A 13882-nucleotide genomic window follows, 5' to 3' on the forward strand; every position below is an offset into this window, starting at 1 on the left:
AATTGGAATTTCAGAATTGTAGCAGTAGTAAGCTACTGGTATTTCATAACACAAAGCGCTATGGAGCTTGAAGTAATCGCTGGACATAATGCCTTGGCCACAATCAGGAGTGGATAGGGTTAATTATCGAGTTGTATTGTGCTAAAGTGCAGTTTAAGTGTGTGTGTGAGTGCATGTTCCAGTGTGTGTGCGTGAAACAGGATGTCCTTTAGATTGGAGACAATTTCCTTCTTATACTGGTAATAAGCCAGTCGTCTAAATGCTCGCTGGAATATAAATAATTACTCCTCCTTTCCTCGAGGCGTAAGATATTTTAATAATAAAGAAATGTCCTCCCAAAGTATTTTCCTGAAATCGCTCTGGGATAAGTCTTCATGGGTCACATTTGGTTGATCTAAACAGATGCTCCCTCGGTGCCTTCCTCACTATCTCTAACACCCACCCTTCATCTGCTCTCTCCACACACACAACAAAATCTCTCCCTCCACCCTTGGATCCTCTGCTCCGCTCACCTCTGCTCCGGAAGGCAGACCACTCCATCTGCTGCCGTGAGCGCTGCGCACCTCCACCCACACTAAACCATACCTTGACATCAGCCGCTTTAATTAATAGTGTATTTATACTAATAGACTGTTGCTTGCATACGGATAAAGGGGAGTGATGCAGCGATGACTCACATCCACATCTTCAAATGCATATACACACACATGCCATCACACACACACACGCCATCACACACACACACACACACACACACACACACACACACACACACACACACACACACACACACACACACACACACACACACACACACACACGCCATCACACACACACACACACACACACACACACACACACACACACACACACACACACACGCCATCACACACACACACACACACACACACACACACACACACACACACACACACACACACACACACACACACACACACACACACACACACACACGCCATCACACTCCTCCGTCACAAGCATAGGGAGCCGAGGGGAGGATAGTGGTTTGGTTTTTTCCCCTGTTTACGAAATGTCAACAACCCTTGTGAGTCGCTGATTAACAAATAAGTATTCTGCCGCTTCTGTGTTAACAAAACAGAGAATTCATTAGTCTATTTGGGAGGTTGTTTGTTATGTGTAAGCAGCTGCCTCCTGCCTGGTTACAGTTTTTTCCTATCGTTTTCGGTCATGTACCCATACTATGGTCACTTTTCCCTATCACTTAACACAGTGGGCTTTAGAGACACACACCTCTGCATATCTGTTAACCTTTGGTGCAAAATGCACTACAACAACCACACCACAAACAATGCTGCCATAACTTAACACATGTTTCCTCTCAGAACACTATGACCTAAAAAACACTAACATCTTGAAGCATTGCCAATTGCATATATAAAATGTTGCTGTGTCCTCCAGTTTGGCATAGATTTCCTGTAGTGTTGCATTGAAAAAAAGAGAAAAAACACAGACAAACACTTCTTTGGACTACAGTAATAAAGTTTGTAATATTACAGTATGACAATCCAAGCCAAGTATATCTGCTGACAGTGTTCATATGTCGGTTTACCTCCCACAAAAGATGTCACAATTGAGTGTGGTAAATGTACTGTATTGTAAATACAGTAAATACTGTAAGTGTTTTATGAGAAACTGAGAATAACAATTTTCAGTTTTTGTAATGCAAATTACATACAGTAAGTACTTAATATATGATCCAGAAACAAATCACAAACACAGTTTTTTTCACTGTGCTTTACTTTTTGGAGATTTTGTCACAGTGCAAGTGTTACACAAAACAGAAAATACATTACAAAGTCAAAAAATGTGTTCTAACAAAAAATGCAATGCACAAAACCTGCACATACTGTATATTTCAATAGCCCAACAGTGGCGCAGAATTGGGCTAATCCCTCCTATCCTCCGCATATGACCACCAGGTGTTTTGCATTGCAAAACTTATCCTCTGTGTTTTGTACAGATCATTGTATGTAGTGTTGCTTTTACGTAAAAAAAGTAATTCCATGCCAATTCACCAAGAACTATGGTGCACAGGGGGAAAAAAATCTAAATTACTGTAAAATAAAATAAATAAACTATAAACTAAATATTTTTTCTTATTCAAACATGTAACTTCATTTGTCTGTCCAAATGCAGCATCTTTCCATCTACAGTGATCTAAATTACTGTTAGGTTTTGAACAGAAAGTTCACTGTTTTGAACAGAGTATCTAAACATTGGTAAAATATGCTGTAGTTCCACAGCGTTTTGCCGGTAGTGAACATTGACTGGGGCAGGTATCCATGAAATTTGGAAGAAGGCGTCATTGCCAGCATTTGTATCTTAGCATAGGGGCAAGTAACCACAGTTTGGTTCACATGGTCTACTGGTATGCTCACTGTGTGAAGTGTTTAGGGAATGTGAACATGGTTTAGGTAAATTGCCTCAAACGATAGGAAAAAACTGTAATACCCAGCGCTTATCATCCCGTGTTGTCTTTAGGGGGGGCGGGGGTCGTGACAAAAAGGATAAATGCGATTATCTTCCATAATATTGTGATTGTGTTCATTCATTGCGATTAACAGATTATCGATGCAGTTTGCCAACTTTGCAACCACGCGCGTTACCTGGCGTCATGTAACGAGCTGTAGTGATTCTTCAGCCCTTACTGGAAGGTTCTAGCTTTGATTGGTGAGGAATGGATGCTTATTGTAGAGTTGTGACCGTTGATGATTGGATTACAATGAAATGGCCGTGCATCATTTATTTAGTTATTTTAACAATTCTGTCATGAAAGAAAATTGCAATGCTTGTAACTTTACTGATTTTCCAATCAAGAATGGATTGGATAGAAATGCAATTAACTGTGCAACCCTAATGCCCCGCCACTGCTACAACTGGTGGTGTGGAGGAGGTGGTGGAGGGGGGGTTGTGGGGCTCGTGGTGGTGTTGCTCAGTTGCGGTATTAGTGGCTCTTAATGCGATTGGGAATGGGATATGGAAATAACTTGTCGGCTGAGCAAAAGTAGATGCGATTAGAGGTTACCAATGTCATGGGATATTACGGCCCTTCTGATGATTATTCGATGATAGATCAGTCCCTCGAAATGAAGCGATGATCTTGAAAATGAGCTGCACTCTCAAAATGCTTGTGATGCGGCTTCTCATTGCTGCTTGTTTCATTAGTGCATTGGCCCGTTTTATGATTGGCCGGCCTCTCAAAGTTCTCTCTCTCTCTCTCTCTCTCTCTCTCTCTCTGTCTCTCTGTCTCTCTGTCTCTGTCTCTCTGTCTCTCTGTCTCTCTGTCTCTCTGTCTCTCTGTCTCTCTGTCTCTCCGTCTCTGTCCTTGTACTAGTATTTATGCGTGCCTGGTAGTGAAGTTGTGTAAGAGATGCATGGAAGCTGACTGAACAATCTTTCCAGATCGACTGTGCGGTGCGTCAGAGATCAGTGATCTGCTAGATTGCTGTTTCGTATCTATGCTGAATTATTGAAATCGCAGTGCCTGCTTTCTGAGCGTTGTCAAGTTAAACTAATATTTGCTTTGAAATAAACGACTTAAGGATTTTATTAAAAACTATGGATGTATTTAAGCACCTGCGGATATTCACTGCACCTGCGTCAAGGTTCTTCCTCCCAAGCAGTGGCTTACGAAGTACTTAGACCACGTACTTGAGTAAAAGTTGAGTTAACAAGTGTCAGATATTACTCCAGTAAAAGGGGAAGAACTCCCTTTGAATGTCGACTTAAGTAAAAGTATGAAAGTACTTGGCTTCAAATGTACTTAAGTATCAAAAGTAAAAGTAATTTGGTGTAAATTGCTATTTCCTATATACACTCAGTCAAATCATTTAAGGTTAAAAAAAAACTAACAAAACTCTAAATACAATGTTTTCTATTTGTGATATCTGATATAATTTGCAACTAGAAAATGCATTTCCTGCAGAAAATGCAGTTAGTGCTGTAGTGCAAAGTGAGGTTGAAAATATGTTTTAGTAAAGCCAAATAGATGTAAAGAAAAGCTAAATGGTGTGTGTGTGTGTGTGTGTGTGTGTGTGTGTGTGTGTGTGTGTGTGTGTGTGTGTGTGTGTGTGTGTGTGTGTGTGTGTGTGTGTGTGTGTGTGTGTGTGTGTGTGTGTGTGTGTGCACGTGAGTGCAAGGTCAAAGAAAATATGTGTTTGGTACTTGAGCTAAAATAAAACAACCCTCAAAATATATTCATGCATAAAATGATCTTAAATTTATGTAGAACTCCAACTTGAAATAATCATAGAAGAACTTAAAGAGCATCAACCTTACAGTCAACACCAGCTCGACTGAACATCATGAATGAAAATCTTCTTACGACTGGCGCAGAGGTTTGAGTGACAGATCTGATGGCCCTCACTCGCCTCTAATTACTATTGGACAGGCAAGCATTGTTTTTAGCATTTAGCTTCTACCTGCACTACACCTGGATATTTAAAAAGCACCTAGCCTCTAGCCATATAAACGGGGGTCCCCACAGAAAAACGCCCGATAGATAAAAAATATATTTCCAATCGATTAAGATTTTTAACGTGTAATGTAACCGTTTAGCTTGACATGGGGTTTCTATTTTAAATATTGACGTTGTTTAGGCTCCACAACGTCCGCAATGGTTAGCTGTGTCTATGGTCACACATGCATGTCATGGAAAGGTATGTTGAAAGGTGTGTGTGTGTGTGTGTGTGTTCCTGATAGAGTGTGTGTGTGTTTCTGATAGAGTGTGTGTGTGTGTTTGTGATAGAGCTATCACTCAGCCCTATGGCAGTTACATCTTGTTTATCCAACAGACCGGCAGGATGTCTCTGGGGCTTGGTTGTGTTATTGCTGGGTTGACCCAGTGGTCGTAGATCACCCTGGAAACCGCAGAGTTTACAGAACACCGCTGGTCGCAGAGACGACCAGGAAGGAACCAGAGGGTGTGGGAGGGGGGGGGGGTGCGGGGTAAAGTGTAGTGATGTACACATATGTAAATGAGCTTGATCACACACAGGGCCCTACCTTGCATCCGGCGCAATTGACTTAATCACTGGTGTATGTGTCTTTGCTAGTTTGCAACTGGCGCAGAGCGTGCTTTTCCCTCCTGCGCCACGCGAAGGTAAATAAGGGAATGATCTTGCGCCCCAAGGGCGGCTCGGCGAAAGGAGGAGGCGTGTTCTGGCGCAAACGTTCCCTGGTGCTATCTTGACGTTTCAAAAAAAACTTGCGCCACCAACCAGAAAATACCTGGTTTAAAGTCAGTGGCACGTTGTTCAGATGTTATTTTAAGGGCGCATGCATAATGTTGCTTGTGCACCTCGCGCATACACTTTGCTTCTCTCATCTACCTAGCCACACATGCTTGGTAAATTATTTGGGAATGAACAGCTGATACAGCGGTAATAAGTTGTACTTTTAAATCAATGCATCTGCAAACACCGTACAGCAAACACATATTTTCTTGAAAGAGACATTGTGTACATGCCCATAACTTTTAGGATTGATGAGTATTTGATCGTGACAAAACATTGTTTTACCGCGAGTGAGTGTTAAAAAGAATGAATGAATATGGGCGAGCGTAAAATAATGAATGAATGCGAGCGCACGTTTGTGCGTCCATCTGTTTTAACACACGCAAACTAAACACGAAACGCATATTACAGTCCATGGCAATGTATATTAACAGGGGGACCCATGCATATTAGGAACACAAGTCGATAACGATAATGCATACATTACTGATAAGAAACAATGTTTATAATGTATTGCGTGTATCATTAAATAGAACCACAGTTACCGCATATCATATGTTATACCATATACGCTTTCTTTGCCGAAATTTATTTGAGGACTGAGTATTTCTGAAGTTGTGGAAGAAAACCTTATTCCATGTGTGAATTAGGCCATATTATTTGGCAATAAAAACTGAGCCATTTGCAGTTTGAAATTCATGCAGTCTCATCGGAGACTGCATGAATGGATAAATCAGGATAGATCAGTCTACCAGCCTACCGAGTGAACTGAAGCAAACTTTACTCATCTATCCATCACAGATCTAGATGGACACGCCCACTAGTGATGTCATATGGGGCAGCTTTACGAAATGGCTTCTAAGGCTAATCACACTCACACCTGGTGGTATAATATGTCTCCTTTAATAGATCTCAGTGTGGAGATACAATACCATTGAGCAATGCCCCCCCCCCCCCCTCACTCTGTCTCAGAAGAAAAACACCATAAACTGTAAACAAATGAACAATTACTCTGGTTGCGAGGTCCTATGCTGGTGTGGGGCCCGGGTTCAGCGGTGTCTTCCCCTGATGAATAGGGCCCTCGCATGGGGGCCCACGTCTGTGTTTAACCAAACATAAACATGCCATCTCACTGCACCCGGCGCTGAACAAATGGAGGCACTCGGTAGCAGGCCAAGGCTTCGCCTGCAGCTAGGCGCTTTCAAATTAAAAGCGTGTCTCGTTGTTGGGGCTCCGGAGCAAAGAGGGAGGTAATGGGAGTGTGCCGCAGTGTGGGAAGAGGCACAACAGGATGCAAAACTGTGTGATTTACAGCGGCGCTGTTACACATGCATGCACAACCAGGCCCGCACACAAAAGCACACATACACGCAAACACAGACACTCATCTACACAGATCCATCAATGAGGGGCCGCCTGGGACAGAATTCATACTCGGTCTTACACACATTATTATAATCTCGCATATACACCAGTATTCGCACAAAATAAATATTTGGTCACTTGTTCGCGTGGTCGCGGAGTTTGAGAGAGGTTTCCTCTCGTGACCGCCAAATTATTCTCAACCGTGGCCAGTCTCTACGTGTTCTGGAAGTTCCAGAGACGTCGGAAAAACCGACAGTCATTTAGGTTTCATAATATCATCTGTTCTATAAAATTTTCTAATCTAGAACACTCCGGGTGCTCCGGCGGGGGGTCCTGGAGCTCTATCTATCGGTATAATATAATATAATATATAATATAACGGCCAAAAGCTGTCTGCGCCTCCGGATGATATCATGAATCTTCACGACTGCGTTGGGTTCTAGGACGTCTCTGGTCCTTCCACATCAATCTGAAGTCCAGATTGAACCACGACGAGGAGAAGGGGATTGTTGCTATTTGTGGACTCCCGGAGCTTCTCCGGCGAGGAGGTGCAGGAGCTCCGGGAGTCCGCAAAACGTCAACAACGCCCTTTCTCCTCCATGTCGTGGTTCAAATGACCACGGAAGAGGCAGTGAATGAAGTATTGCTTAGACAGCGATTTATTAGATACCACCGCTAATAAACCGTTGGAACACACACAAGACCGTCAACCACGACAACCCCGTCCACCACAACAAATCCTGCGAAGCCGAATCCCCCACGAGAGCTCCCCCGCTAAGGCCCACCCCCATCGCCCAAACCCTGTGACGCTACAATATAAAATTATAAAGATATCTATATATTATATCCTCTTATATTATTTAGATATAGAGCTCCTGGACTCACGCCGGAGTTCCCGGAGGTTTCTAGATTAGAATATTTTATAGAACGGGTGATATTATGAATCCTAAACGACTGCGTCGTTTTTTCTGATGTCACTGGTACTTCCACAACACGTAGGGACCATGGTTGAGAATGAATTGGCGTTCACAAGCTGTCAAATTCAGGTGGCCACGCGAACAAGAGACAAAATCATTTGTTGGTGCGAACTGCAAACGCAGCATAACAACATCGCTGGAGATTCAAGAGTGAAATGACAGCACAGTATTTTGAGCGCCAGAAGCTACCGCCTCTTCTGTCAGCCAATCAGGAACTGAGGAATCAAACTCACTTCCGGTTCAGTCAAACTCTCACACACACACTACTCTACTCTCTCATATACACTACTATACTCTCTCACATACACTACTATTCTCTCTCACATACACTACTATACTCTCTCACATACACTACTATACTCTCTCACATACACGACTATACACTCTCATACATATGTACATGTAAAAGGCGTATAATAGTTTGTGTGTATGAGTATAGTGGAGTATATGTGAGATTATAATAGTGTTTGTAAGACCAAGTATGAATTCTGTCCCAGGCGGCGCCTCATATCCATCAAGCACAACCACAGACACACACCCACACGCACACATACACACAAGCACAAACGCACACACACACACACACACACACACACAAAAACCCACATGAGTAAGCACTCTCCAGAAGGATAGACACTGACAGGCTAACAGACCCACAGACCCACAAACGTCTCCCCTCAATCTAGAAGATCCTTCAGGAGCGGGAGAAGGATTAGATCGATCCAGAGACAGAGAGCGAGAGAGAGTGATGGACAGGGTAGGAATCTGAGAAGAGGGGTAAAGAGGGGGGGGGGGGGGGGGGGGGGTAGAAAGATGGAGAGGAGGGAGGGGTGGACTGGAGTGAGCTCTGTAATCCTGGTGGGGTTGGATAGAGATACAGCTACCTGGCCTTCTGAAGGCTTCACACTAACCGTGGACAGGTTTCCCCTGTTATCCTGAGGGATTTAAATACAGTGTAATCACCTCCACCCCTCCACGGGATCCAATCACGTGTCAGGAATACCAATCAGAAGACACAAGCACACCCTGGGAGACGGCAGAGTGGTTCTTTGGTTGGGTAGCACTTGCAATATGAGAATGTTTTCCTGACTCGCAGAAAGATTATCATTAACTTACCTACTCTGGGTGGGAAATTTCTGTTATTTACTTTCTATTTGCCACAGATGGAGTTGTAGGGCATGTATGTGTGTGTGTATGTGTGTCAGATTGATATGGGTGTCTTGGAGTAATTTCTGTGATTTATTCAAATGATGTGAGTGGCTGTACCCATTCAATACAATGCTGTATTAGTAAATAAGTAAATGCTAAATATTTGAGAAAAAAAGTCCTCTCAACCATCTTTTATTATTAATGAATGAATTTATTAATTTATTTGATAGATTTATACATTTTTTATTTGAAGGTGAATAATGAGCCGGGGTAATCAAACAAACCCAAATTGACACAGAACCGACTTCAACAACTGTAAAGTTCAGCTAAAGGCACTGTGACCTTGTGTGTAGATGTATATAGTGACCGTGTGCCTGTGTGTGTGTCCCAGGGTCCAGGGGCGAGGCCCTCCAGTCCGGGACCCTCCCCCGCTTTCTGCAGGAGCCCGACGATGCCTACATCATCAAGAGCAACCCCATCCAGCTGCTCTGCCGGGCCCAGCCCGCGCTGCAGATCTTCTTCAAGTGCAACGGGGAATGGGTCCATCAGAGCCAGCACCTGGCCCAGGAGCACACCGACCTGGGCACCGGTATGAGCACATCGAGCACGCACGCACCGAGCACACACGCACCCAAGCACCCACCCACCCACCCACCCACGCAAGCACACACAGTACCACCCACTACAAACTCACTAATGAAGTCACTTACACACTCACTCACTCATACACTCACTAATGAAGTCACTCACTTACTCACACACTCACTCACATGTTCACTCACTTGCTCAATTCCTCAATCGCACCCTCACTAAACACACTTACGCACTCACTCAGATTAACACCCACCCACACACAAACACACACATAAACAAGCCTAAACTGGATAATAAACAACCCCCCCCCCCCCAAACCCAAACACACACACACACACTCAAACACCTACACTAGATTCAGTGTACCGCAGTGTAAATTGCTACAGTTTATACACAGGGTCAGATCCCAGTATGCACAAACACAAACACAGATGGACGCACCCATGCAGTCATGCACGCTCATGCGCACACACACTCATCATACACACAACCTCCAACTTCAACTCAATCCTACAAGTATACAGCACACAATTCTAGTACGTGTGTACACACACCTACACACCCACACACAGACATATAACCTCTAGCTTCAACTCTCGCTTGTCAAAATTGCTCTCCGTTTCACATGAGGGTGAGAAGGTCTGAAGATGGAGCTCAGATCCTCGGTGGGCAGGAATCACATCTTAAGGGATGGACTCTGCATAAGGAGCCTATTGACTACGCCTCAGGCTACACCCAACTGACCCCCCCGCACCCTTAAAGTATATATCTGCCTGGCTGCGTTAGCTCATTTGTCACGTTCAATACGGCGGAAATAGGAGCACAGTAGCCACCCAGCCATAAAAGGCTTTAATTGTTTGATTGTTCGATACTGCGCCTTTGAGTGCCAGAGAGATGATGAAGATTAGTTGGCTGGTAAGTGGGCCGCGGGTTGGATCCCACCTTCATGTGACTCCACGTTCGGGCTGGAAAAATTTAACAGGATCAACTCGATTTTGATCAAGATTGGATTTCAAGCGAGAAGAGAAATCATCATGTTAACACGTCGACTTGACGACCAGGAGAACGACGGGCAAAATCACACGTTTGCCGTTAAATTGGTGGATTTGCGATAAACGCGGCAATCCTTAATTGGATAGAGTCACATAGGAAATGCGTGAATGGTTACATGACAAAAACACGTGGCCTCAAAATACTGTCCCTAATTGTGAATGTGACAGCCGTGACAAACGGCCCTGATGGCTATCTCCTCTTAGCGGCCAACACCCGGTCGCTACGTCTTCACTGGCCCGGTCATTTATAGAACCACTCCCATCTATCTCCTTATCTCCTGTCACCATCGCTCTTACTCGCACTCTACTTCTGTCTCTCCCTTTCTCACTCTCGCCATCTCTCTCCCACTATCTCCCTCTTGCCAGAGAGAGAGAGAGAGTGAGAGAGAGAGACAGAGAGACACAGAGAAAGAGAGAGAGAGAGAGAGAGAGAGAGAGAGAGAGAGAGAGAGAGAGAGAGAGAGAGAGAGAGAGGCTGTGAAAGAGCAGAATGCGGGGAGGGCAGCAGAGGGGGAGAAGAGAGTAAATAGCAGGGGATTGCAAATATAGTTGCACCTGTGCTAGTAGCTATGAACTTGTGTCAGGGCCAGGGGTACAGGATAGAGATGGATCTCAATGATGCTCCCCCGCCCCCCCCCCCCCCCCCCCCCACACGCACACATACTGCCGCCAGATATTGAGAGCTGAATCTTTATTCTGGACTAGCATGCCAGAGGACGGAAAATAAGAAAGAAGTTGAAGTGCCAAAATCATTTTTTAATTTTTAATTTTATTTTATTCAGCACTTTCTGATCCCATCTGCAGCTACTATAGGATATATTTGCCCAGAGTGGGCCAATTAATGGGCTGGTCATGTTGGGTTGTGTTGAAAAAGAGAGTGAGTGTAAATATAGTCACCAACCTCAAATTTGTTATACTTAATTTACGACTCCTAAAGGTATTTTTAAGAGCTCTTGCAGCACAATAATGTACCTATTTGCATATAGAGTAACACTTGACAAAGTACTGCTAAATATACTTACTATTTACAAATTACATTATTTGACAAAATGCATAATTTATGTTCTCACGTAAATAAAATAATCATGATAGTCCATGAAATCCTGAAGTCATTTCCAATTCCATATGCATTGCTTAATTATAAACATATAAAAAATGAATTGCTACCTTAGTCCATCGTAATGTAATGAACATACATCATTCAAAAGTCTGGATATTTGTTAATAACCACCTCCTCATCGCTATTGCTAAACAGGCCTAATGGCTGCAATAATCATGAAGTTAGCCTTTCACTAACTTTTGGGATCCCTTTTCTATTGAAACTGCTATATATCTGTGACCAAAAAATCGAATGACCAAGAAAAAATTCACAAAATAATACAATACAATAATATTAAATTAATCAATAATTGATTATATAAAGTCCAGGAAGTGGTTCCTAATCATAAGGGGTTGCAAAAAAAAAAGACTGTTAGGGTGTGAATAATTCAAGAATGATAATATTTAGGCTAGAGCATATTATAATTCTTCTACGTAGAACTATTTCTGGCTGAAGACCCTGTTATTATTGCTTTAACCTGAACACAAATCCAGCTATACAGTTATTTATATTTTGAATACTGATGGTTGAAAACATACAGATACAGAGAGTTCTCTCACAGCCCATCCCTAACATGTATCTGTTAATGTATCATCCTCATTCATTCATCATTCATATCCTCTCTATTATTATGATTAAACAATATAGTGAGGATGGAGAAAGATGGATCCTCTGTAAGTCCATACAAGTACCATGTTCATCCACAAGTCAACACACTTCTTTTAATGAGCTTGTGCGGTGTGATTAGGATGAGTAGTAGCCATCCTCTAATTTATGCTATTGATTCACTCACCACCACCATCACTCCAAAAACGTTGGATTAGGAGGAGACGGGAGCTTCAAAGTCGTAGCAGCTGGATATTCCCCCATTACCCAGAAGGCAACGGGTGGCCGACACCTTATCAAACAGCTAATCTGTGAAACAGCTAAAATGACTGTGTTCATGTTATAGTTGACATTCACACATTCTCACACAATCACAAACACACCAACCAATACCTTAGATGATGGAATTTAAATGAATTGCTTAACATTGCTAAGACAATGTTTTCCACCAGGCCAGAATTTCTGTCATAAACAAGAGATCTTTCTTTCCAACATATCATTGGTTCCTAACAAACTTGGCAATTACTCAGCCTAGTTAGAAAAGCATTTTTTTCAGATATAGCTCCCTGTTGCTAACCTTGCCAAGCTCTGTTTGTCTCTGTTTGTTTTCCACCAGAGCAAGCCGACCAAATCCGGTTGAGCAAACGTTCTGTTTTCTCTTCCGCTTAATGTACTGGTTTCCATGTTGTAGTACAACCCCCCCTATGCTTTGCATCATGTCTGCCAGGATTTGCTTGCCAGACATGCTGTGGGATTTGCTATATGATGTTGCCTGTCACCAAACTTGTATTTGATCCTAGTTTGGCTCACGTTGCTGCCCAGGAGCTCTGTACAAGCCACAACAAAATAGAAAGTAAACAAAGAACAGAACATATTGTTTGGGCACGGTTCCGGCTGTGTCATGGCTCTATATTGTATGCTATGGTTGGTGTTTGTGTGGTAACGGTGAGTCAAAGCCAGCATGTGTCGTTGTAATCTATCTGTGAGTTACCACAAGGGTATTCCCTGCTCACGCTCCACACACACAAAACATGTTTTGTATTGATGAATCATTCATCATTATTCGTGGACATAATGAGTTTGCGCTGGGAAATGCAGCTGCAATTATTGGCCGTGTGCGTCCGAACAATGTGGTTGTTGCTGCGGTTACGCCTGTGTCGTTGATCTTGTTGTCGTTTCTCAGCCCAGGGGGCACTGAGGATGGATTGAAGGATCAACATTGTTAGCCATGAAAAAATTATCCAATGAAAGAATGCTCAAACATCTCCTGTACTGGTTATAAATATGTAAGGGATAATGCCCGACGAGGAGTCCATTATCAGGATTTAATGGACGACGCGGAGGCCATTAATTCCTGATTATGGACACCTTGAAGGGCATTATCTCGCCTCTACCATGGTCACTTGCAAAAGAAAATAAATTACGACCATTAATTTATGTTTCAATGCGTTTTATAATCCAATTGTACGTTTTTCACAAGCCATAATTTAGTTTCCCTGGTAACGAGGGTTTGACTAATACCTGGAACAATCATTACCCTCCCGTAAGGTTCTTCTGCAACGGAAACATTGTTCACTGCTCCAGTAAATAGGATGGACCTTGGATACGATTTGGCAATGGGAGGTGTTCTACTCCGCTCAGCTATGAGCCAGAGAGCTAACGTAATGCATTGTACATTTATATAATTCCAAATTCATCCCAGCCTTTATACCACAGATACTCTGGGGTCTATAGCATATAATCGCATTGTCTGATTACAGTTTA

General features: G+C 43.0%; 1 protein-coding gene across 1 annotated transcript in view; it reads left to right on the forward strand.

Moving 5' to 3' along the window:
• LOC130380606 (netrin receptor UNC5D-like) overlaps positions 1-13882 on the forward strand; it is a 169252-nt gene that overhangs the window by 88580 nt on the left and 66790 nt on the right. The window contains exon 2 of the mRNA XM_056587850.1: positions 9159-9356. Coding sequence (XP_056443825.1) covers positions 9159-9356 — 198 coding nt within the window. The remainder of the gene's footprint in view (positions 1-9158; positions 9357-13882) is intronic.

The sequence above is a fragment of the Gadus chalcogrammus genome, chromosome 4 (assembly GCF_026213295.1).
Source record: "Gadus chalcogrammus isolate NIFS_2021 chromosome 4, NIFS_Gcha_1.0, whole genome shotgun sequence".
NCBI classification, from domain to species: Eukaryota; Metazoa; Chordata; class Actinopteri; order Gadiformes; family Gadidae; genus Gadus; species Gadus chalcogrammus.